The sequence below is a fragment of the Eupeodes corollae genome, chromosome 1 (genome assembly GCF_945859685.1).
Source record: "Eupeodes corollae chromosome 1, idEupCoro1.1, whole genome shotgun sequence".
Classification (NCBI taxonomy): Eukaryota; Metazoa; Arthropoda; class Insecta; order Diptera; family Syrphidae; genus Eupeodes; species Eupeodes corollae.
Window position 1 is genome coordinate 37,431,210 of NC_079147.1, and position 27,592 is coordinate 37,458,801.

Genomic DNA, 27,592 nt, shown 5'->3' on the forward strand with positions numbered 1-27,592 from the left:
ACCATCTGGCCAGCGGATTTATGAATGTTTAGATCTTTAAGAACTCTCGCCACAGTTCGAGTACGAAAAAAGATTGCTCCCATAGAATCATTTAAGCGTTCAAGAATTGGGGGAGTCATGACACTTTCTGGTAAGGTGGAATATTTGGCAAACTGCCTTGCAAATAAGTTGGCTTTATCAATAGAGTAAACTAATGGAGTGTCATTGACAACAAGCGTAGGAACCGAGGAACATTTATCCCTTAGAATATAGGCGTTGCAGGCCTTCCTGGCTTGCTTAAACTTTTTCCGGTTTTCCTCAGTTGGGTTGGCTTTAAAACACCTGAAGCTCACCTCTTTCTCCTTGATAACCTCTTTGCAGCTCGAATCGAACCATGTCTAGAAATCATATCTGCACCGGAGTCTACGTTGCTACGGAGGAAGCATAGCGACCAGTTAAAGATCCTGAAGAAATTATTAAGACCGTCTCAGTTGGCTTTCTCGTACTGCCAAACGGTTCTCTTTGGAGCTCTTTCTTTAACTGGATTTGTTTGACACGAGAAATAAGCAGATATGAGACTGTGGTCCGATGTGCCTAGAGGCGTCAATACACTGATTGTGTACTTATCAGGATCAGAAGTGGGAAACAAGTCAAGTCTATTTTCTGCTCGGCCGTTAACGTCTGATATACGAGTAGGTTAATTGACAAGCTGAGTAAGATTGTTAAACTCAGCAAACATCTCAGAACACATTTCTTGGGGCATTGTCTGGCCCAAATGGCGAAGCCACGAAGAATTTTGAACATTGAAATCGCCCGTAATAACGATTTTAGTGTGATGATACAGGGAGGCAATCCATTGTATGGAGTCATACAGAGCATACAATTCCTGAGAAGTTGAAACTCTGTCCAGGTTTGGGCTCCGATAAAGAAAACAATAGTGAATGGTACAATTACCGTATTGTGGTAAAAGTTGATATTAAACATCATTCCTAATATATATGGCGAGACCATGGTGTGAAAAGAATAATGGCACTAAGCAATACCCATGAATAAAAATTTCTGCAGGATCGGAATCTTTACCTACTTGGGTTCCACTTAATACCAAAACAGCTTATTTGGGTGCCTGGTCCTAGGTCCTAGAGACATTCTTGCAACTTAAAAAATGGAATAACCTTTCTTTTGATGGCCAACAAATCCAACATCGGTATATTTCTAACTACTTTTAAGCTTATCACCTCTAACTACTTTCAAACTTATCACAAAGACAAAGACTTTACCTTGGAGACTTTAATCTAAGAATTTCCGACATCTATTGTCTCAAACGTTTCATAGATAGATCTAACTGGTTCAACGAGTAACGATATCACAACGGACCAACCATTGGTCTTTATTTGTTGGTTTTCCTAGCAACAGCTACTTTAACCTAACCTAACCTTTTAACTTGCAGTTCTTCCTCTAAGTATATTTCTTTTAGAAACTTAAGTTTTGGAGATACCATCATAGTCAGTGAGTGAGGATTTTTTTGTTTCACTTAGCTGTGTCCCAATTGTTTATTTCTTTAGTGCATGAGTACTCCACATTTACTCAATATGTGATTAGGTGTTTCCTCATACGTATTACAAATTCTACACACAGTAGTATGAATGAGGTCATGGTTGTTAAAGTACCGCTTAAGTTCACAATGGCCGAGTGAGTAAGTCTTTTAATATTCTTAAGTTATTCCTACTTAATCTTATGTAGTCTTTATAACCAGACAAATTTTGAACTAATAGAGTAAGAAGCAAGTAATTTGAGTATCACTAGACTATCTGACTTAATGGCTTTGTGTTGATTACGATATTTTCTTTCGAAATTGCGTTTTTTAAATGCCATTTCATGCCATTTTTTTGTTATAGCAAATCTCATTATTTTCGTCCATAGGAGATAGGTGATAACTTCCATTGCTGCTGTGGGGAAAGTTTTCACTGCTCCATGAGAACCTTTGTACTTTCTCTCACTTTATTATGGTGTACATCAATCAGCATCCCAAAGATCTCTGTCAAATCATGACAGCTTTTGTGGCTTTCCTGACTGTTAATTGGTTTGTTTTTTCCAAAGATGTTTGCTATCCAGTGATATTCCTAAATACTATACCTCCTATTTTGGTTTAATTTGTTCACCCGCTATTCATAAATATTTCATGTCCCATAACATTCTTCTATTGCTAAATGAGGATTAATTGATAGTTCCATAGACATACACCATTTCTTTCCTAAAACCATGATAACAATATTATAAACAAAAACAACACATCCTCTAAACCACGAAAAGTTAGTTTTTCTAAAAACTTCTACTACTCTCCAGCAAGGGTGATAGAACCTCTCTCTGCAGACACCTTCTTCTTTTTGTGATCATTTTTCATATGTATGAACCAGCTACTGCTTCGGTCGTTCCTATACTTAACTTTTCACCTATCCATCTTTTTAAAGTAATGGGTACGATCTTTTTTATGAGCGCTTTATTATCATTCTCATACGAAGTGTTGTCAATGTCTCCTTCTGTGTCTAGAATTTGCAAGTTCATACAATGCATTTTCTTTTAATCTTTCCGCTTTGTATCCTTTTTGCATATATTCAGGCGTTTAATTGTTAACACTTCTGCACGAAAGAAGTTGTCAGTAATTTCTTATAAGTTTCTGCCTGAAGGACTTCAGATTTTTTCCATCATAAACTTGATATATACTTAAGGGTTACGCTAGTACAGAGTAAGCTAATTAAAAATGGCATACGGTTTCCCTTATCCTTTTGTAAAAGAGCTGGTAAAATACCCTGCACTTCAATAGTTTGTAGTTATGCGATGAAGAATAATTCGAGGTCCTAATTGGTTTTCTGTATCTAACGAAAAAATACTCTTCGAGTAGTATACGTGTTACACGAACTTCGAGCACGAGCAATTTTTAATCATCAGAAACATTAGACAAAAATCCTTGATTCAACACCAGTGAAAGATATTACTCACGAATTATGGAAAACTATCCTTGTATATCTCGAACTCTTCCAAAGACCGATCGACACTGTAGTATTTTTATGAGCTAGTGCTGAATTTTTTATATATGCCTGTAAATGCACTTTTTCCAAATAAAGGCTTATGCAATATCTTACCAGTTCAAGTCATAGCATGAGTATCGTAGTTCTTATTTCTTATATGTCAATTGACGATCTTGTAATACTCTAGGTCATTCCTGTGTGCAAGTGCTGTTGTCAGGGATGAAGGGGAGCTACAGTTGGAAGCCCAATTAATTAAAGATTCACAGGCAGGGATTGAACCCAAGACTTCTGGCGTGACAGCCAACCACGCCACGGGTTCTACAATGTTCTATAATAATCTTATTCAAGCCTTTAGTGAATTAAAATTCTTAACCACTAACAATTTTTGAGCTAACATTCTTGTTGTAAATTCTAAATTTAAAAAAGTAATCATTTAATTCACTTAACTGAAAAATCAGTGCAGCAATATTCATTTTAATTTGGTACACTTGGGCGTATACTTATTTTTTTTCTTTTCAATTCATTGAGTTAAATATCATAACGAATGACTTTTAATCTCATATTTGTTATATCTTCCTTCGATTTATATACAATACCCATTAGAGTAAATTTAAACGTACGTGTACTTTATGACACACATAAACGGAAACGGAAGTATACACCACTTTTGTTGGTTTAATAAAAATGGTGTGGGTCAATATACACATTTATATGGAGCAATGGTAACTTCATAAATCATTTACAGCACATTTAATATAATCTCATGGTCGTCTTCATCTTCATCGTCGTATTCGTAGTCATAGCCCTCGTTGTACCAACTAAAAGGTTTTTAGATTCTATCGTTGCACAAAGATACAGCGACAGACAGACATGGCAAAAAAGAAAAAAAAGAAATAATACGTAAACTTAAAAAAAAGATACTTTATTTCATTTGACAGAAAGCAAAACTTCGACACAAACGATGCTCTGATAGAGGGTCACACGGAACTCTCATTAGGATTCCATGATACAAAAGCTCCACAGGATTCAAAAGGAAGAAAGGAAAAACGAAGAAAAAAAAGGAATAAAAGAAAAACGAGTGAGTGGGCTGCATAGATGGAAGAAAAAGGATATGGTAGACAAGGTTTGGGTAGGGGGGTAAGGGGTGAAATTATTAGTTCAGTTACATTTCAAGAATTGTGCAGCGCACATATCATACTCGTACATATAGAAAAATCATTGCCTGGCTGGTGCATTTTCTAAAAGACGTTAAGGTGTCAAAAGGATTAAATACGCGCAAAATTAAATGAAACACAAAAACGCAGAGAAAACGCCTCACTTGCACTTTGTGTGTGCTTCTTGATGCGAAACAAAGGAATCTTCTATATGAGGTACAAGCAAAAAAGTAGGATAGGATAGAAGGGTGCTGCTTCTGCTCCTCCTGCTGCTGCACTATCGCAATCGCAACAAACACTATAGTGCACTTTTATTGTTAACTGAATTCCACATCTGCATCATTCATGAGGAGTGCCATACAAGACACAAGCAGGAGCAACCAGCAACCAGCAACTAGCAAGACCGCACAGCACACACTACCATTGTTTATGGATTCCTTTTCTGGTTTTGTGCTTCGGCTTTGGCTTCTACTTCTACTTGTGCTTCTTCTGCTTTTGCCATTATGCCACTGCCTTCGATTCAATTCACTGAAGGCGTTTGCTGCTCCACATGCATGGCTCCACGTTGCTGTCGGTTGTCCTTCGGATTCGAATTCGGATCCTTTTTGCCTTGATACCCCTTTCCTTTTCATTTCTTTTAGTTATGCATAGTTTCGCATACTATAGAAATGTTCGTTCATATATGGCAGGACTCTTGTATCAGCAGTATATTGCTGTGTTTTGTTCAACCCCATCGCACCACATCGCCACCACAAACTACATACCCCATGTCGTCGTCGTTTTCTTCGTCGTAGCAGTAGTAGTAGTCGTCGTCGTCGTCGCCACCGCTGCTGCTGCCACATAATCAGCTTTTACGAAACACTTAACTCGAAAAGGAGTCAACGAGCGTAAGGAAATAACTTGACGCTGCCTGCGATAAAAGCGGCTTTTTTGCCAACAATTGAAACATTAAAATTGGCCTTTGTGTGATGGCAATGTGTATGAGAAGACTTAGGGGTTAGGGCAGGGGCAGGGGCAGGGAATAAGGGGTATAGAGCCAAGCCATCAGGCATCAAGGAACATTGGCGGCATGGTGGCGATGGCGGTATACTCGTAAAGTATAATATACTATAGTTGGAATGGCATTGGGGGTGCGTTTTCGTTTGCGTTTTCTGTTTTGGCTAAAAGACAATTGTAGGTAGTGGCTACTATTGTGTGTTGTATATTCGTTTGCACTTTGTTGTAATAGTAAACTGCTGCTTCTGATCCTGCTCCTTCTGCTGCTCCTGCTGCTGCTACTGCTTCTGCCTCTTGGCAAGGCTATTTTCGTCGCATTGTGATTTTCTCTTTGAAAATTAATCTATGCATTGAGTTGTTCAATCTTGGCTTTTTCTATTTAGCTTTTGGTTTTTGTTTTTGTTGTTTGTTTGGAGGGTGTAAAACAATCTCTGTATATATATTGTAGATTTAGGGAGGTATAGGTAGGTCTAAGGACGACGCACCACCATTTAACACAATAGCTTTAACTCTGAATAAGGATGATGTATAGAATTCTCACGGAAGTTAGGTATAGGTAGGCTAAGTATTTTAGGTACCTAACTTCTGGTCCTTGTTTAAATACCTACAATGGAGCACTGAAGTCTAATTAACACAAAAAAAGGTTAAGATTTTTGTTTATTTAGGTGTTTTTTTCAAAAGTGTATAGGAAACGTAGAGAGAGGAAAAGATATAATATTCTGATATAGGTCTTAATATAAAGCCTCTTTGCCAAACAAGCAAAATAATATATTGTGCATAAATTTAGCATACATTTTGGAATATGGATTTCGTCACGCATTCGAGAATTACACAAAATTGTGTTTCAAAACTCTTAAAGTTTTTTTTTTTTTAAATTTCCAATAATATATTTATTCGTCCGATTTTCGGTTTCGTATGATCTTAGTGGCCAGTTAATATTACCACGACGAGATATTACACTGTTAGGAAATGTCTCATGAAATAAAGCCATATTCGCTCGAGTTGTGTGGCATTTGAAACATTCTTGTTGAAACCATTGAATCTCCAAATCGTAATCTTCATATGACCATAACGCTCCGAAATGACGGTGACAGTCGTTTCATCGTCGTTTTCGAAGAAATAAAGTACAATCACACCTCAAGAAAAAAGAGGGCACCAAACATTGATTTTTTTTGGATGTAATGGCTTTTCTTTAGTTACTTGAGGATTCCCAGAACCCCAAATACGACAATATTTTTTAACATACCCACCAATTGAGAAATGTGCCTAGTCGCTGAAGAAAATTTTGTTCGAAAAATCGCCGTACACCACCCGTTGTTCAAGCACCCATTCGACGTATCTACGACGCACGTTGTGAATGGGCAGCTGGCTTCAATTGTTGTGTAAGCTGGATTTTATATGGATGTCGGTGTTGATCCGAATGCAAATACGCCATAATGTGGTGTAAGAATGACCACAATGACGAGGAATGGACACATTCGGGGCCTTGGAAACATTTTCATTTACAGCAGCGAAATGTTCAGTGGTACGATAAAAAACAATGATGCACAGGCTAGACAATAAATTATTTTGTAAACCATAATGCCTTCTTAAAGCACGATATGTGGCTGTGGCAGAATCACTTTTTTTTGTAGCCCGTACAGCTCGTCGTTCCATCTTCTCCTCCACTCCCTTTCGATGCATACGGGACCGTAGATCACACGAAGACCTTTTCTCTCAAAGCGACCCAAGGTGCTTTCATCCGCTTTTGTCATGGTCCATGCTTCTGCACCGTATAGCAGGACGGGGATGATAAGGGTCTTATATAGCAACACTTTGGTCCCTCGAGTGTGGACTTTACCACTCAATTGCTTTCTTAGTCCAAAGAAACAGCGGTAAGCAAGAGTTATTCTGCGTTTGATCTCAGCGTTGGTGTTGTTTTCTGTGTTTACAGCGGAGCCTAGGTAGACGAAGTCCTTGGCTACCTCAAAGTTACGTCTGTCGATGGTGACGTTTTGACCAAGACGTAAGTGTTGTATGTCCTTTCTAGACGACAGCATGTACTTTGTTTCCGTTAAATCCATTTTTGCCGCCTCTACCTCAATACTCACAAAAGCCCCATTGACATCACGCTGAGTTCTTCCGATTATTTCAATGTCATCAGCATATGCCAGTAATTGGACAGACTTTTGAAAGATAGTGCCTCTATTGTTGACGTGTGAGCTCTGCACTATTTTTTCAAGCACGATGTTAAAAAAATCACATGACAGCGCATCACATTGTCTAAACCTTTTTTTGACATCGAAAGGTTTTGTTAAGTTGTTTCAAACCTTTATGGAGCAGCGTGAATTCTCCATGGTCATCCTGCACAAACATACGAGTTTGGCAAGGATGCCAAAACTAGAAATGGCTCTATACAGCTCGTCCCTGTAGATGCTGTCATATGCGGCCTTGAAATCGATGAAAAGATGGTGGGTGTCGATTTAGTGTTCTTGAGTTTTTCCAGGATCTGCCGTAATGTGAATATTTGATCAACTGTGGACTTTCCTGGTCTAAAACCGAACTGATAAGGACCTTTCAGATTGTTGACGATGGGCTTTAGACGTTCAAATATATTTCGGCAGAGAAGATCTTGTAAATGATGTTATGTAGACTTATTCCTCTATAGTTGGTGCTGATTAGAGGGTCTCCTTTTTCAGGATCGGGCAAACAATACTGAGGTTCCATTCATCGGGCAAGCTTTCTTCCGACCATATCTTGCAGATAAACTGGTGCATGCTCCTTACCAACTTATCTCCAGCTGCTTTAAAGAGCTCGGCATTCAAACCATCTGCTCCAGCGGCTTTATTAGACTTCAACTTAGATATGGCAATCTTTACTTCGTGTAAGTCGGGAGGACGGGATTGTTGGCTTTCGTCGTCTAAGTTGAATGGATCATCCTGCCTGACAGCGGAATTCAGTTCTTCGTCGCAGTTATACAGTCTGCAGAAGTGGTCCTTCCATATCCTCAGCATTGACTGCGGTTCCACTATGATGTTTTCACTTTCGTCTTTGCAGCCTTCGGTTCTAGGTTTATGTACCTGTGAATTTCGTTTCACCTGTTCATAAAACTTTCGAACCTCATTCCTGCTTTTATACCTCTCAACATCTTCGACCGCATGCTTCTCATGCCCTCTGTTTTTCCTTCTGAGAAGTCGGCCTTCCTCTCGCCTCTTCTGCTCATAGAATTTACGAGCAGCTCTCGTCCTTTTATGCAGCGCCGCTTTGCGTGCCTGTTGTTTGGCTGCATTTGCCTGCCGACATTCCTCATCAAACCAGGGGTTCCTTGTTGGTGGCTGTTTGAAACCCAGCACATCAGAGGCGGCTTCTCTGATTGTATCTTGGCAATGTTGCCACTGGTTTTCGATACATTGTGTTGGCGGCAGAGAACTTCGAGAGATGTTACTTGTAACTCGATCGAAAAAGGATTTGGCGATCTCTGGCGATTGTAGACGTTCGAGGTTGTATCTTCGCCCAGCACCTCCCTGTTTTGCCATGGGTCTTGAAATCCGCAGTGCTACCTTGGCTACAACGAGGTAGTGGTCCGAGTCGATGTTAGCTCCTCGGAAAGTTCGTACATCCATAATGCTGGAAGCGTGGCTGGCGTCGATCGCAATATGGTCAATCTGGTTGACGGTAGATTGATCTGGAGAAGTCCAAGTTCCTTTGTGGAAGTTGAGGTGTGGAAAACGCGTACTGGCTACCATGACGTTTTGCCCCGCAGCAAAATCTATGAGCCTGAATCCATTGTCGGAAGTGTTGTCGTGCAGGCTGTTCTTCCCGATTATTCCACCAAAGATGTCTTCCCTTCCTAGCTTGGCATTAAAATCGCCGAGGACTATTTTAATATCGTAGCTAGGGCACTGCTCATATGTTTTGTCTAGGAGCTCGAATAACATATCTTAGGTGTTGTCGTCTTTCTCTTCTGTGGGGGCGTGCGCGCATATCATTGATGCACCTATAGCTCTAGACTTCTTGCCTAAATCTGGCTCCAATGACCAAGCCGCATCCAAATAAGCGCTGTTGGTTTTCGTGGTAGCAGTCACCATAGTAAATAGCGCAGTTTTTCATCCTCGAAGCACGAAATTGAACCATATGGACCTAGACGGAATGTGGTTTCAGCAGAACGGGCGCTACGTGCCACACAGCAAACGCCACGATTGCCAGTTCCATCATCTACCCACAATCTTCGCGGGTAAACGATTCAATAAAAATCATATTTAATAATAATTAATTCTATCGGCATCAAAAATACGCACTTGTTGTGAGATAACCTGATATTAAACTTTATTAAAATCGAGTGCAATAATCCTTCTTTCCTCAAAACCTTTTTCCGCCCATTGACGTCTAGAGTACAATGGCTGTTCGCTACGAACTTTGTATTGGTCTCAACCGGGGACATAAAACTACCAAAATAAAGAATGTTAAATACACCGGTGACAAGAAAGTCAAGGGTCTTCGTGGTTCTCGCCTAAAGAACATCCAAACACGTCACACCCGTTTCATGAGGGATCTTGTGAGGGAAGTGGTTGGCCATGCTCCTTATGAGAAGAGAACCATGGAATTGTTGAAGGTGTCCAAGGACAAGCGTGCTTTGAAATTCTTGAAGCGACGATTGGGAACACACATTCGCGCCAAAAGGAAGCGTGAAGAACTTTCCAACATCCTCACTCAAATGAGGAAGACTCAAGCTCATGCTAAGTAGTTTATTTTCTAAGACCTGAGGTTGGAAATAAAATGATGATGGTGAATAATGATGATGATATACAATGTCTTTTTATTGATTTCTTGATGGTTTTAAGATTTGCATTGCATGCGAAGCACATGTTTTAAGTGAAATGACAAAGAAGCGAATTTGTGGAAACTCAAATGTTGGTTGGTTTCTGTGTTGCTCCTGCTTCGACAATTTATTCCAAAGCCTTACAGCTAGGTTCTAGAAATAAATATAATTTAAAATACAACAAATTTTGCTTTCGGTGTTACACATAAAAAAAAAAAAAAAAAAAACAATTTAAATTGAATGTTAAAACGATTGACTAACTTAGGCGGAATTATTTAGCAGCTAAATCTTATTAAACTGGGAACAATTATTAAATTGAATAAATATAATAGTTTCCACTCCTATATAAGCTATATAAGAAATGGTTTAGTGAATAACTATTTATTTCTTATCACGAATACACAATATTATTTAACAACCTGCAGGCAAAAAGTTCTGTTTCCTTTTTTTTTGTTGAGAATTCAGTAGTCGAGAATTCTTCGTTACTAACACTCATACCTGAATAAGTTAAATGAAAACCTTTATACACAACGGAAGTGCGTGTGATTGATAGAACGAAGTTAAATTTATTACCATCATTTTAATAAAGTACGTATAAGAAAAAAAAGTGAAGAAGCAAATGTGTTTCCTTTTAGGGGTAGTTATTGGTATAATAAGAAGGGAGTTTCATCATTTTCACAAAATAAATTCACATTTCATTCAAAGACTACACAAGCCAAAGATTAAGACAGTGAAGAAAGACTTTAACAAATAGCAATTGCCACGTAATGATTTAGATATTTTGAATTCTTATTAGAAAGGTTGATTTATTTATATCTACTTACTTATTAGTGGGGGAGGAATATCAAATTATGTAGAACTAGAATAAATCGATGAAGTATATATTCAAATAATATTATTGCCAAAGTGTTATTTATATTGTGTTCACCTATTACTTATCTTACTAGGTTACCGGTATAAGCCTTTGATTTGACATAGCCGTATAAAAAGTAATCGAGAACCATTCGATGAGATGTGCATTGGCATTTAATAATTCACCATCACGGAAGCTCATTCGTTATTTGGAAAGAAATAAGGGCCGATCGCTAGCTAATGATTACGTTATCGAAATATTTAGATCTATGTAGATCCCATGTGATACCCTTAAGTATCGTACTTAAAGAAAAATAAATAACTAAAAACCTATGTTGCCTAAAGATTGTCTTCTTCCAGTCTTTTAAAGGCTTTCATGAAGACTAATAGGCTGTTCTCTGGGCACTATACCTAATAGCCAATTTTAATTGATGTTATTGTGACTTTTCAATAGCTAGATGATTATTCGTGTTCCATCTAAAGCAGAAATGTGCTTCATCATCAAATACAATTCATAAGGCGAACTGCTCTATCAACTTCGAGCACAATTTTTTTTTGTTCACAGTAAATTTCCTCAATTTAGAAGCGTTCTAGCTCTAAACGATGCTTGATGAATTTCCAAATCTTATTGAACAGAAATGTCAACACAATTTGACATTCTCAACTGTTGAATCATAGCCAACTATAACAACTATCAATACGTTGAATGAGGCTCAAAATCAATTTACATAATCCTTTTCCGTTTTATTAAAAATTGTGCACTTGAACACTTTTTGATGGTGACATTTCGTAAAAAAAAACTAAATATTGCAAAGGGAAATATTAATTTAAAATTTTAAAATCTCATGAGGCACATTCATTCGTTAAAAATTAGCTTTAGCTTGGTAAAGTATTAAAATGGTATCAACATATTTGCCACCTTTCTTGAGGAAGAATTTTAGGTTAATTTGTCAAAGTTTTAGTTTATTTAGTCGAATTCTGAATTTAAAAACCACTGAGAAAGGTAACCTGTGCTCACTCAAAGGGGTTATTTATAACCTTATAATAATTTAACAGAGTGCAACCAATTAGGATGCACATTGGCATGGAATTTCTGCACATTGTAAAGAATGGGAAATATTGATCTTCGTAAAGTATTCCACGTTCATGTAGTGCTGCTAAGCAAAGGAGCCATGAGCTTATTAGTACTTCTAAACTAAGTCTCCACGTTAAATTATTACATTATTAACTTCCCATAGGAAATAATTGTAATAGATTCAATTTGTAGAAAGATGCAGAAATTGCTCTCAAGAAAATTGAGTGGTAGAACATATAAATATCTTACGAACCAAAAACGCTACAGACTTGAACAAAATTGTATATAAAATATTGAAACGTAATACCAATCAACTATATTTTTGAAAATGATCCTGATAACAGTTTTTTATAAACAAAAACTGAAGAAAAAAGTTGTCACCTCGAAAACGTTACGAATATACAAAATGATTTTATCCATAAAATAATTTGGAGCAAAGAAAAATAACGTTTTTAACATCTGGTAATTTTTTGAGAAAAATCGAGTTGACAGTTTTTTTTACAAAAAATAAAAACTTAAAAGAAAACTTAACAAAAGTTGGTAGAAATTGATTTTCAGTCGAAATATCTTTTTAAAAATTTGAGATAATGGTTTCAAACTTAATTTATCTTATAAAAAATATTGTTTTCAACATTCTGAAAAATATTGAGTAAAATCGAATTGACAGTTTTTTCTTACAAAAAATAAAAACCTAAACAAGAAACTTGGTAAAAATTTACTTTCTACTCAAACAGCTTTTCAAAAATTAAAAATATTGTGTTCAATTTTTTTTTTATTTCACAGAAAATATTGTTTTTGATATTCAGTAGTTGCATTTTTTTAAAAACCTAACAGTTAGGTTATTCATAAAATAATAAAATCTACAAAAAATAGTACGCAAATTTGGTAAATATTGATGTTCGTTCTTGATATCTCTTAAATTAATTTCATTCATCCAATTTGTACAAATTTAAGAAATGCTACTCAAATTAGTAACAATTTGTTTTCGCGTAAAAATCTATTAAACAAACAAAATTTATATGAAAAATAATGTTGGTAATTTTAAATTTTTGAAAATAATTCAATTAACAACTTTTTAACCCAACCCTACAAACTTTTACGCAAGAAAAATACATATGAGATGGAAAGTTATCAGTGTGGGTCGCATCCCATTGCATTACTAAAAAGTGGGAGTAATGCAAGTTTTCTCCTTTAAAGCGTCACCTTCCATTGGCTCTAGTGGTCTTGTTATATCACCAGACACATAATTTCATGTGTCGTTTTTGACTTGCAACGCCTCTACTGGAAGGCACAATATGTCGTAGTTGTTTTTTGACAACATATTAAGACTTAGAGAAGAACTCGGTTAAGCCCTTCTTCAGCGACTATAAATTATTCGCTGTAAGAATAATTTCTTACAATACAAATGGAAAATAAGAGATTCCTGGGCACATAACCTGCTAATCCTATTATATAAAATCATCTAAATGTCCACAAATACAATTAAATAGAAAAAATAATAGGATGTTTTTAATAATTAAAGATTTATTATAAACTATAGAGCAAACATAAAAGAAGTTAGAGAATTCAGAATCAGAGAAGGATATAAAAAGGTAAGTCAAGTGAGATTATGTAAAATATTGAAATGTCAACGTTTGTAAGTATATGGTTGGGCACTTATTGCCAGGGATGTCCAACACATTGAAAGTCATGAGACCTTGCGACAGTGTCAGAAAGTAGCAAAAGTCTTAGTAAAAGAATAATCGTCTATCATTTTTAAAGCTTCTTTTTAAATTCTGTCTAGAAGACATATTAAGTCCAAACACTAGTTTCGGAAAAATAAAAACATTGTAATCTATAGTCAGAATCAAAGGGTTAAAAACTTCTTGCATCGTATTAAAAAACCTAAACACTTAGCAGCATTTGTAATAATGTCAAATATTTGATCATTCCATAAGGTAAAGTTTGTAATCAACATACCTGGAACTGAAAGCTTTATTATATAGTTTAATTTTAAAGTCACCAACTTCATAAGAAAAACCTAATTGATGTTATACTAATTCAATGAAAGAAGGCCAGATGGAGGTTAAATATAAGAAACATGGACACTTCCATTTGATTCCTTATTTAAAAATATAGTTTCATATATACGTAAAGACAACACAAATCAGCTTTATTGTAAAGAACATTTTGGTCCTTCGATCCGGATTTCTCATGATTAGGGACAGACTAAAGACTAATGCAGCTTCGATGCAAGAACCACAAAATGCAAAATGTCAGCAGCAATTGCTATGCATAGTACCGGTGGCATGATGGTTAGAGCGTTGGACTTTCATGCTAGAGGTCTTAGGTTCGATCCCTGCCTATGCCACCTAAAGTTTTTTTTTCACGAGACGAATAGACAAATTCTTCAAGAGTAATTCTTGTCGTGAAAAGTCCTTTCTCAAATTTGCCGTTTGGATTTGGCTTAAAACTGTAGGTCCCTTCCATCCCTGACAACAGTACTCGCACACAGGAATGGTAATAAGTTTTCAATCACTAGGCCCTAGTTCTCAAACGGACTGTTGCACCATTCAAGTTATTTATTTTTAACTTCCCATAGGAAGTTATTGTAATGGGTCTGATTTGTCAAATTGAAAATTTTAACATTTCAATTTCGACGTTTCAAGGCCCCTAGAGTCGAAATAAAAGATTTTTAGAAAGATGTCTGTGCGTGCGTGCGTACGTACGTTTATACGTCCGTACGTTCGTACGTTCGCGATGTTTTTTTCGTCCTCCATAGCTCAAGAACCAGAAGAGATATCGACTTCAAATAAATTTTGTTATACAGATAATAAGGCAGAGAGATGTAGAAAGGGCTCTCAACAAAATTGCGGGGGTGGTTTTTTACCATAGCAGTTTGAAAAAAAGGTGAAAATTTTGGTTAACCTCAAATATCTTACGAACCAAAAACGCTAGAGACTTGAATAAAATTTTATATAATGAACTGTAACGTGATACCAAACATGTATATTTTTTGAAAAAAAATCAATATAACGGTTTTTGTTATAAATCAATAAAACTGAAAAAAAAAATTTGTCACTTCTAAAATTTTACGACTGAAATATGATTTCATCTCTAAAACAATTTTGTGCAACGAAGAATAATGTTTTTGACACCTGATAACATTTCGAGAAAAATCTAATTGACAGTTTTTTTACAAAAAATAAAAACCTAAAAAAAAATTTATAAAAGTTGGTAAAAATTGATTTTCGACTCAAATATCTTTTCAAAACTTTGAGATATTGGCTTGAATTTACTTTTATCTTTCAAAAAATCTTGTTGTCAACATTCAGTTAAAGTTTGAAAAAAATCAAATTGACAGTTTTTTTACAAAATAAAAACCTAAAAAAAATGTATAAAAGTTGGTAAAAATTGATTTTCGACTCAAATATCTTTTCAAACCTTTGAGATATTGGCTTTAATTTACTTTTATCTTATATAAAAATCCAACAGTCCGTTTTTTCATACAAAATAAAATCTACAAAAAATAGTACCCAAATTTGGTAAAAATTGATACGAGAAGGGATGGGAAGTTATCAGTGTGGGTCGCATCCCAGCCGCTTTTTTATTATTTAATTGCTATAAGTCGATAAGTGGCAATTGGTCTGAGTTGGATTACTATGAATACTGAAGTGTTTAGCTACAAAATCAACTTAACCCATGTCATCCGTTGAATTTAGTCTGATTTATGAGATTATTAAATTCTATGATTTGTTTGAACTTTTGATTATATATCCGCACTCTTTCATTACTTGGAATAAATAGATTTTATTTCCTGTCATTCATTCTGAAGCCAAATCTATACTTTGAAAGGTAATCTCAATTCTGAATTGTCAAAGTTAGCATTTCTGATGACTAACCTTTATTAACTAACCTCGGTGGCAAATAATTTTTGAAAACAATGAATAGTTTTTCTATAGAGAATGTTGGAGTCGAAATTCTGAAAAACAAGTAAAGCCGACACAATTTTTAATAGCGATTTATTGAAATTCAAACTTTTTATTGGGCTTTAAAATTATTTGTGTTGGTAACCAACCCGTGATTTATCGACTGACTTCTTACCGCGATTTCTTTATTTTGAAAGCTTGGTATATCATGAAGATTTTTGAACATAGCTTCAGTTATAAAGTGGCTTAGCAAAATATTTTAAATTTACAGGGCAATTCAACTTAAAGCTACAAAAGATAAGCTATGAAATGGAGTCTCAAGAGTCTTGAACGGCATGTGCGTCCACAAATGTGAAGTTCCCGGTATAAAAGATATTTTCAAACATTTCCGATAAACATTGTTTTTATTAATTCTGTAAGGATAAAACAGCCAACCTGAGAGACCTCTAGAATATTGACATACTCGTGTTTAATCCATAGGTAGAAAGATAAGCTTCATACAAGTGTTTTCTACAACAAAAATATTTTGATAGAATAGTCCTTGCTGTAGGGCTTTTTCTAAAGTGATATATCCTGGCGTGTATAAACCTTCAGCAGGTATTAGCTTCCCGATCGCAAGGGTTAACTTCTTCAATTCAAAAAGAGGGGACCGTTTTACTACCGGTTGTATAGATATTTGCAACAATGGGGTAGAATACCTTCAATTCAGAAATACTTTTTGGGTCAGTACAATTTATTTCTAGGAAAATTCGTCAAAAAAAGTCCCCTTGTTAACTTTAAAATACATGTTTTCATTAATTAACAAATAAGTTAGGTCCTTAAGCAAAAGCAATTAGGCTAAAACAAAACATGATAAATAAATTTCCAGTCCATTCTTTTAAAGAAAGAAAGAAAAAAGAATTATAATACATTAACTTATGTCCATAATCCATGTTCAATGTAAACTTTTTATCCACATGCTAAACTGTCATTCCGGGTCTTATAACCTCACTATTATTGTGTGGCATGGCATTATAACTATTACCTTAGGTATGTTGTATACTTTATATGAAAATTAACTCTTACGGCACAAAGGGAAACAAATCCATGTCCCTCTTCTGTTATCGTGCCTCTTAATCTTATATTTACCTTTGCTAATTAAATATGTGAATGCACAACGAGGTGAATATGAAAAAAAAAGAAAAAACTTGAATAAATTGTAATGAAAACTACAAAGTAAAGCAAATAATAAAGAATTCGTTAAAAAAAGAAAAAAAAAAAACTTAAGAAGGGGTGGCAGGTTCAACTATTAAGGGGGTATGTGGGGGAGGGGAATAGTTAATAGGGGTAGTTTGGGGAGACTAAAACAAAAGGTACGGCAATGAAAGATAACACGTGGCATGTGCGCCTTCCTCCTAGTTTGTGTGTGAGTGATGGTGGCTTAGGGGTAGGCTCCTTCCACACACCCTTTCCTCCCATCGCGACACTACATCCCCCACCCCCTCCTCGTCATCGTCCACACAGTCATTCTTTCTCTGCATCGTGAGCTTTGCCTACCTTTGTCAGAGAGTGTGTCTGTATATGTTTGGTTAATTCAAAGGAAAAGGATACAAAAAAATACATACCTGCACACATATATACGAGTTCTTGTTAATTAGTTTATTTTATGAAACATTTCATTCCCTTATGGCCTCTAATGGCGACCTATTAAGGTGAACACACAGCCAGCAGAAGCAGTGGCGGAGGTAACGCTCGAATCGCGAATCGCGATCCCATTCAGCGAGTGAGGTGTATATTCATTTTTTATTAGTTTCTGTTCCTTTTCTTTTTTTCCTACTTATTTTTCACTGTTTCTTGTTCTCTTTTATTCAATTTTTCTGCTCCAGTTTTTTTCTGGTAATAATATTTTCCTTCGTTTTTTTTTTTAACTGAGTGACATAAGCTCGAAGGACCAGGTAGAGCGGTACCTGTGCCATATACTCGTATATATTTGAAGATTATATTCAACGTGATGTTGGGGTTGAAGGGTGGTTTAGGGGTTGGTTTGGTAATATAAAGGAGCTGGGACGTGGGGTTTCTTTTTTTGATTCTGGTATTTGTTGTGCTTATGCAGTATAAGCTAATTAAACCACTGTGATAATAATTAAATAAAATTTACGACCTGAATATGAATCTGTGATGTAGTTGATGTTCTTATGCAAAAAGTGATTTTGTGAAACAGGAACATTTAATGATTTATGTACCGTACCTACCTATAGTAAAAGAAATATTCTTTTTTTCCTTTATTTTGTTTGTAAGTAAAGGAAATTGATAACCTGATGTTAAGTGTAGCACTTAGGAGCTTAATTAGAAGAAATAGATTAAAGTTATTTTATATTAATATTTTTTTTATTATTTTTTTTTCTCTTGACGAAAGCACTTAAAAATAATTGTACAGCTTTTAAGATCTTGAGATGGTTTTAAGATCCAAGCAATTGCATGCAAAATATTTTCTTTTTATCTTCTTACATAATTATATAATTACAAGACGTATAAAATAGTTAGAATTTTACAGACCGAAAAAACTTTAAAAATTAAGCTAAACACTTTAAGAAGTAAAAGAAGTCGTAAAGCCTTATGACAGAAATAAGGATTCAAAAGAGGTCTGAATCGTTTTTAGGAAGATAAATTATATTGAGGTCAATTGTATTTGCAACAGTTGGTCGCACGTACTTGCTTTTACAGGTGAAGTAGTTATGTAAAAGGTTTGTTTAAGTTTTAGTCAAGAAGACTATTTGACGTTAAAAGCAAAAAAAATAATCTCTACTTTGAAAATATAACGTTCTTTGATCTTTCGAGACAATGAAAATTCTGCAGAAAAGTCAAATATCATACAAGAAAAATCCCGAAAAACTATTTTATTTTATTTGATAGTGCTATTTAGGGTTCATAACTCTACACAACCATAAAAAAAAACAAAACCTTTTTAATGATTTTTCATTCAAATGTTGTTAATGAAATGAACGACATTTAAAAAAATGGTATTGATCAATGCGACTCACACTGACAACTTCCCACCCCGTCTGTCTATTTTTCCTGCTTAAACGTTTGTAGGTTTACGTTTTCAGAATTCGGAAAAATTAAAAAAAAATCGAATCGACAGTTTTTTTTTAAATAAAAACTTAAAAGAAAATTTAATAAAAGTTGGTAAAAATTGATTTTTTGTACGTTTGTACGGTTTTTATTATAGGTGGGCCATATCTTCCTAGATATAATTCAGCCTAATAGCGCTACAGAAAACTATGTATTTAATAAAAAGGTCGATTGGTAGAATATCCAAAATAACGTTTAAGGCGTCAATATTTAGTTTCTAGTTTAGTTTAGGGTCGAGTATAACTGCCAAATATTTTGCACTGGAAGACAATGATAGGATTTGACCGTTGAGTCGAGGTAGCGTGCAGGGCGGTACTTTAGCTTTGGTGGTAAAGAGCAACAGTTCAGTTTTATTTTGGTCAACTCCTAGTCCACAACTAGTGGCCCAGGTGTTAACTTTCTTCAAAGCTGACTCCGTGATATCACTAATCACAAAGGTGTACTTTCCTGACACCAATAGCACCAAATCATCCGCATAGGCTACCGCCTTCACTCCACATCTCTCTAATTTAACGAGAATTGTATCCATTACCAGAAGCCATAGAAGAGGCGAAAAGACACCACCCTGGGGTGTTCCCCTACTCACGTGATTTGTTGCAATTGTATTGCCTAAAGTGGCTTGAATCTTCCTACCATTGAGCATGGAAATAATCCATTCTCGAATAAAGTCTTCAACACTGAACTTAAGGAGCGATTCCTCTATGGATTCGGTAAGGACGTTGTTAAAACCACCTTCTATGTCTAGGAAGATGGCAAGATTGATTGTTCTACAGTATGCACTACCTCATGGAGGGCAGTCTCCGTAGATTTGCCCTTAAGATAAGCATGCTGATTGCTTTCGAGAGGTCGTGCAACTAGGATTTCTCTAGTATGGTAATCAAGAATGCTCTCCAAGGTTTTAAGCACAAAAGATGTTATCGGTCTGAAATCCTTCGCGGATTCGTGACCTAGCCCACCAACTTTCGGGATAAAAACTATTTTGACCTGTCTCCACGACATGGGCAAATGTTTGAGAAAGAGGCATCCTTTGAAAATTTGTTTCAGCCATGGAGCTGCCACATCATGCAACTTTTGAAGCATAACTGGAAGTATGCCATCCATGCCTGGGGATTTATATGGAGAAAAAGTATTGATGGCCCACAAAATATTTTCTCTGGTTATAACGTTTAGCTGTGTGGTTTCAGGTTCCATCAGGCTTTTTTAGAAATAAAGGATTACATTATTCCTTCGATAAAGCTTTGTTGAGCCTTGTGGAGTCTGTCTTCCACCGCAGTTTCCATTGCCAAAGAGTAGCTTATAGTAAATGAAGGCAATTTTAAAATTCATTTAAAAAAAATAGCGTTAAAGTTTATCCACTTCTTCGAACATTCCAAAGCTCAAGATCTGAACACCGTAGGTTTGAATAGCTCTGTTGATATTTCTTTTTGCTAGAAAGATTCCCACAACAATCTTATGCTGTTCTTGGCTGCAATATTTCTCTTTTCTACGTGTTTTGAAAACGACATCTTTGGTTAAAGTAAAGCTCGTAAGTAAGTGTAGTTGAAGACAATTTGAATTCTCTCTCCATTTAATGTCCAATTTACTTGACTAGATAACCTTCCACCATTTCTGAACATCATTATCTCGGATTTAGATAGATTTACTTCTACGCTCTATTTAATGCAGTTATATTCCAGTTGTGTTATTATCTGCTACAAGACCTTGACATCATCTGCCAGTATAACCATATCGTCTGCATAAAGCTATGTTGAACAAGTCAGTAAAGAGTCCTCCTCCTAAGATTCATGCAAATCGTTTATATACAGTGCGAAAAGCAACGGCCATAGCAAGCATCCCTGTTCGACTCTAAAAATGGCTCAAAATATTCGGAGAGCTCTTCTTCCGTCCAAACAGCTGATTGTGTGTTGGAGTATATGGCTTCTATAAAGTTTACAAATTTTGTCGAAACTTCTTTTGTGTGTAGTTTGTGGATAAACAATTTTCTTGAGATTTTATCATATGCAGCTTTCAGATCGACAAAAAATGCGTACGCCTTCTTTTTTTGTGCCAACTTCAGATAAACGATTGATGCCAGACTATAAATGTTATAAACCGTCGAATATTTTTTCCTAAAGCCCTCCTGAAACTCTTTTAGTATATCATTTGCCTCCACCCATGAGTACAGCCTCTCTTTGAGAATTCCCATCATAATCTTGGCCACACAATTTATAAAGGAGGTCCCTCTGTAATTACTCATCTGATTTGTATCCCCTTTTTTAGATATGGGAAAGATAATTGTTTTCACAAAGGCTCCTTCTACTTTGCAGTCGTTCAACATCCTATTAAATCCTGCTGCCAGTTGCTCCAAGAAGTCATCTGTTGCATGTATGCAGAATTCATAGGTAATCCTGTCCTCCCCTGGTGCTTTTTTTGTTTTACTTTTTTTAGAATACTTATAATTTCACCTATAGTAAAAGGCATATCCAGATCCCGATCCCGGTTTTTTGATGGAATTTTCCATTTATGATTTAATTTGAATGCTGTTCCAAAATAAATATTTAGATTTATGTTGACAGAAAGCCAGTGAAGGTTTTTTTGGGGTGACTTTTGGAAATCTACACAGGTTTAACCATTGAACCTATTCTTTGAATTAATATTTTTAGCTTAGACCTTATTTTTCCCAGTCTATAATTGTAGTTATAGATCTACTTTAAAATGTTCAAGTTAATGTCCTAAAAAAATTTGTAGGTCTTTCTGATTTTTAAACAATAAAAGTTTTTTTTTTTAAGAATACAATTTAAAATATCTTCTATACTTTCTATTTCTAAAGAAATAAAAGTCGATTTCTTATTTATCTTGTAAATTTTTGCGTCTAATTTTTTTTATGATATTATTCACATAAGTACCTAAGTTGTCCTTATTTATGTCATCCTCGTGCAGTCCAGTAGTCTACTTTTTTTTGGAGTGTATATTTATTTAATTTAATACGCCAGACAATTTAATTATTTTACAACAATTTGTATGGAAGGGACATTTTTTCTTAGTATTTTTTTTTTTAACCAAACATCTAGTTCTAGCCTCCAGCACCATACAACATAAAGTCTACAAAAAAGCTAAAATTAGGTATTCTTGTTAAAAAATAAGCTTCAACTCTGAGTAATTGTCACACGCAGACACAATTTACAATTTGCAAATTACAAAACACTAACTCAAAATTCTTACACCCTTGAGCCATTTTTTTTGTTGTGTTTTCAGTGGTACTCAGACTATACGTTACGAGTATGGTACCTCCACCCTGCACCGTACCAGAACCGTACTATACTGTTGGCTTATTCTTATGTAGATCCTTTTACCCCTACAGCCCACAGTCACATAATAAAACCTCTTGTCCATTGTTTGAGCCAGAAACACACTTATTTGCTAAGTGAAATGCGTTTTGCAATTTAATTGAAGTTAGATTTTGCTTTTACATACATATGCAGCCTTCTATAGTTATGTACAGTAACAATATCTCGACTCGTACCTCCAGACGAGGATATATCAAAATGTAATTGCGTAGTTGTAATTGTCCTTTTTGAGTATAGTTGCATGATATACATCTCTATAGACATATGTACAGTATATAATATTTCTATGTATATGTAGGTATATAGAAATTTTAATTGAAGTTGGAAGGATGCTGTTCGAACGAACGAAAACACATCAGACTCAAACAAATAGCAGAGAATTGAAAATGCGTACAGGAAATTGCATTTTCCTCCCCCAAAACAAGGATCATGAATATTAAAATACTTTTAATTAAAATAAATTATGAAGCATATTTTTTATTGTTTCTTTTTTTTTTGATGATGGATTATGGGTGGGTGTGTGAAGCTTGAGTGATTTTTACTTTAAGTTTTGTTCTCTTTTTCAAATAATTGCTCTAATTCATCCCTTAATATATTTCTAAAAAAATCTTTTTTATCGAATCATGGTTATCAAATACTTTTCCTCTAGTAAGGATTTTTTAAAAGATTAAACAAATTTATACCAAACAACACCTCATGCAATGTTTAAAATGTGCATTATGCATGATGTGCATTATTGTGCAGTCGAATTTATGCACTCGAACAATTTATGTGACGTTTTTGAAAGTTGTAAATGATTTTTGAATTATTAATCAAAAAATGGGCGAGCGTTGTAGCAGAAATCACACGCAAAGATTCTTGTATTGCATTTTTTTTTTTTTTTTTTTTTAAATGAAATGAAACACTCACGTTTATAAGCACGCAGTTTGGTTTTTCCGTGCATGAAATGCAAATCAACTCAACTCAACTCAACTAGCTTCACCTTACATACGACGTACCCCTGAATTTCATCCCCTTTATTTTGATTTGTACGAGTATATTACAACATTAACGCCTTGTGGGTGTTTTAGAACGCATTCGTGCCTTGCATACATATATTTTAAATCAGTACAAAAAAATCTATGCCAACAAAGTGTCTCTAAATCTTGAAGTTATTTCATTTGAAATCATTTCGTGATGATGATTTTTTCGTATAAGAAAATATTTAAAATGTAACTAAAATTAAATGAAAAACTTTGTCCAAAAAATAGGAATCACGCTAATGGTGAACAAGTTTAGCTTGAAGATCACTTTAACACGTCATATCCATGGATCTTTTACCCTTTTTAAAATTAAAAAAAAAAACAGAGTTTTACTGTTTCTTAAGTTTATTTCATATACATAGCTTTTTTCCAATAGGACGAATTTACACCCTTTTATCTGCATTTATCTTAAATCTTTCTCAAAGAAACAATGAACTATTTAAGTTTGAACTTGTTTTTGGCAATAAAAAGTCAAAACGGTTTATAAAGTAATTCTTTGTTTTAATACAAAATTTGGATACATAGCTTAAATCGGAATTCAGATTTTAAATTAGAACTAATAATTAACTTTTTAACGTACTGCCAAGAGAGCATAAAGTTCATAGGTAATGATAAATTACAAAAATTAAAATTTAAACATCATCTTCTAGACTTTACAAATTTGTATTTTCAAAATAAAAGAAAAGTGTGGACAACTATTTTTTGTCCTACCTTAGTTTCAAATACATCGTATCATGGATTTTCTGTTTAGTATTTATAAAAAAAAGTATTTCGCTACATTGATTGGCCAAATTCAAATTTAAGGCAGGAAAACCGTCTTGGAAAAGTATTATTAACTTCTTATAGAAGGTTATTTTAATCAGTTTGATTTATGGAATTGAAAATTTTGTCATTTCTCGAAATTTCAGAGTCCATAGAATCTAAATAAAATATTTAAAAAAAGATGTCTCTGTGTGCGTCCGAGTATACGTTCGTACCTTCGTACTTCCTTACGTCCTTTCTTCGTTCGTATCGCAAGAACCAGTAGAGGTATTGACTTCAAATAAATTTAACTATTCAGATAATAACACAGGAAGGTGCAGAAAAGACTTTCAAAAATTAAGCGCTTGTATTTAATTTCCTTTTTCCATTTTTAAAAAAAATATTTGAGTGGAAAATACATTTTTACCAACTTTTCGTAATGTTTTTATTTAGGCTTTTATTTTGTATAAAAACTTAAACAAATGTTGACAACAATATTATTTGTAACATAAAAGAAGTTTGAAGCCGATATCTTCAAGTTTTGATAAGATTTTTGAGTCGCAAATCAATTTTTACCAACTTTTTATAATTTTTTGTTTAGGTTTTTATTTTTTATAAAAAAAATACAATTCGATTCGATTTTTAATTTGAAGTCAATACTTTCTATTGTTCACGTGATATAAAGAACCGAACATCATTTTTTACCAAATGTTCGTACCGTTTTTTGTAGATTTTATTTTTCAAAAAAAAAGCATTGTTGGATTTTTATCAAAAACTCGCTAATTGTCGAAAGCAATATTTTATGTTTATAAGTTTAAAACCAATATTTATAATTTTTGGAAAGACATTTGAGTCGAAAATCAATTTTTACGAGCTTTTAGAAATGTTTTTATTAGGCTTTTATTTTTTGTTAATAACGATTTTTCAAAAAAATTGATGAAATTAAATTTAAGGCAAAATCTTAAAGTTTTGAAAAGATCTTTAAGTCGAAAAGCAATGTTTATCTACTTTTGTAAATTAATTTGTAGGGTTTTAATTTTTTGTAAAAAAAACTGTCTATTCGATTTTTCTCAAAATGGTACTAAATTTTGACAACACAATTTTTTTAATAAAATTTTTTTGAATTCAATGTCTCAAAGTTTTGAAAAGTTATTTGAGTCGAAAATAAATTTTTACCAACTTTGAGTAATGTTTTCTTTTGTATTCATAAGATCTTCGAGGTGAAATTTTTTTGTCAGGTTTTCTGATTTATAAAAAAACGTTAACTGTTTTTTTTTTTAAAAAAGTCTATTTTTTGGTATCAAGTCTCTTGCGTTTTGTTTCGTGAGATATTTAGGGTTAACCAAAATTGTTAATTTCTTTTTAAACTGCCAAATTTTCTTAAGAGCCTTTTCTTAATCTTTCTGCGTTATTATCTGTACACAAAAATTTATTTGAAGTCGATATCTTTCTGGATGACGAAAAAACGTCGCGAAAGTACGGACGTACAAACGTACGTACACACTCACGCACAGACATCTTTCTAAAAATCTTCTATTTCGACTCTAATTTGATTTTAATTTGACAAATCTGACCCCTTACAATAACTTAATATGGGAAGTTGAAATAAAATACACGAATGGGTCGCACGAACTTGCTCCTGTATGCAAAGAGTCTGTTAATAAAGTACCGATATAAGATTTAATAATATTCCTGTAAAATAAGTTTCTCTTCAAATATGTAAATGCCATTTGATTTCTCAAAAACATTGTGATTCGTCCCAAGACACAACTCATCCTAGGACAGCTCATCACGGAAATGAAAAATACTTTTAAGCTTACTTAACGAAAACAATTGTTTGTGTTTTCAACTAGTTTGTTCAAAGCTTTTTCCTTTGGATAGCTTTATTTAAGGTTAATATTAGAAGAACCAGGATGGAAAGTATATTATCTGAAGATAAGAAAGAGTAAGAATATGTATGTTTAAATTGTAAAGCGATCGCCTATTGGTTGTGTAGTTAGGCAGGTGTCTATAACGAATACAGAATAGTTAATTGGCGTGTTTAGCCATTTATGATTATGATGAAGGAATGTTATTGGTGGTAGATGGTGGTTACTACAATCCAATCACATTCTTTCTTTCCTACAATTTTTCAGCGCAAACATGGAGTTATTACGTTCATTTTATTTTGTTCGTTAAATTTTAAAAGAAACAGGCGTACGAACAAGTACAAGAAATCGCTGTTCATGTGTTGTTTACAGTCAGGCCCTTATGCGTTTTGGATATTAGTTATGAAGTGATACGTAAGCAATAGTTGTAGAGGTTGTACGTAATACCTATACAGGTATAATGTGTATACATACGTTGAAAAAGTGATTCTAATAGAAAATACTTACACTCTTTCTGGGCCGTTTCTTTAGCTTGTACTAAGTATTTATTCTTTTATTTAGGCAAAAGCAAGTAAAAGAATAATATTTTCAAATCATATATACAAAGGTACAAAATTCGTTAATCCGATACAGTGGCGCTACACGGACGGCCATTGTTGGTATTTACAATAGTTATTAGTTCTAATTATAAAAATACATAAATATGTATCAAATGCATTAATTTCGATAAAAGTTAGGAATTTTATTAAAATTTTGTCAAAATAATTCGCTCTTTCGAGCTCATGCAAAGGATTTTATGTGGTGAGATGGAACACACAGAAAAAAATCGTGTAAAATCAAAAATAATAATAATGATTCAACATTTTTTTGCTATGATTTTGCTCTAATGGCTTTTCGTGTTGATTTAAAATGATTTTCTTGTAAGTCAAGCGTAAATTCTTTTCGTTTTGAAAAAACGTGATATCAGCTTAATTTAAGCTTTAAAAAAAATCAGAATTCGAATTGATTCAACATGGCTCTCATGTCAAAGTAACATGATAATTCCTTTTAAAATAATACACATATCCTTTTGAATCAAATTGATTTTTTGGTAAATAGTTGAGGAATTTTGTACTATGCCGTTATTCTTTGAAATGGCACTTGAAGACTTTCGATATACTCTACTTAATGCAATTATGACACTTTCCCAAAATAGGGCGGTTGCCGCCCTATAAGCTTTCTTCGAGAAGATGTTCTAGTTTCTAAAATAAATAGAACAAACAAAATTAGAATACATTCAAAACGTTTGAAACAGTAGTTTTTACTTTCGATAATTGAGAATTCAAATATGAGCTCGTTGATTGCGTTGGTGTGTTTTTAACCAGGAAACCACTTTATTTTCAATCGAATCTGACAAACTTGACAAATGAAAAAAAAGGTGATTTAAAAACTGTGCACCATTGTAAAAACAATAATTTGTCGTGTTGATTTCACGTTGGATTATTTTTCTGTGTGAAGGGGATTACATTTGATACAGTTAAAATAATTTAGGAAAAACAATTATTTTATGATTCAAAATTTAACAGGATAAACAAGTTTTTCTTCAAAAATTTAAATGCTTTTTTATAAATAAAAAACATTTTTTCTTAAAATATTTTTGGTATGCAGTTGTTAAGTGATTGTAAATATACGCTACACTTTTAAATTTCGTAAAAAAATTTGAACCGTTTTTGAGATATAGAATTTTGAAAAAAAAT

General features: G+C 34.1%; 2 protein-coding genes across 2 annotated transcripts in view; both read left to right on the forward strand.

Annotated features, from left to right (window-relative positions):
* LOC129954122 (uncharacterized) overlaps positions 1 to 27,592 on the forward strand; it is a 779,848-nt gene that overhangs the window by 125,007 nt on the left and 627,249 nt on the right. The window lies entirely within an intron of this gene.
* Positions 9,500 to 9,943, forward strand: LOC129938529 (60S ribosomal protein L36). The gene has a single exon (XM_056046152.1). The coding sequence runs from the start codon at positions 9,531 to 9,533 to the stop codon at positions 9,876 to 9,878; it is 348 nt and encodes a 115-aa protein (XP_055902127.1). The 5' UTR covers positions 9,500 to 9,530; the 3' UTR covers positions 9,879 to 9,943.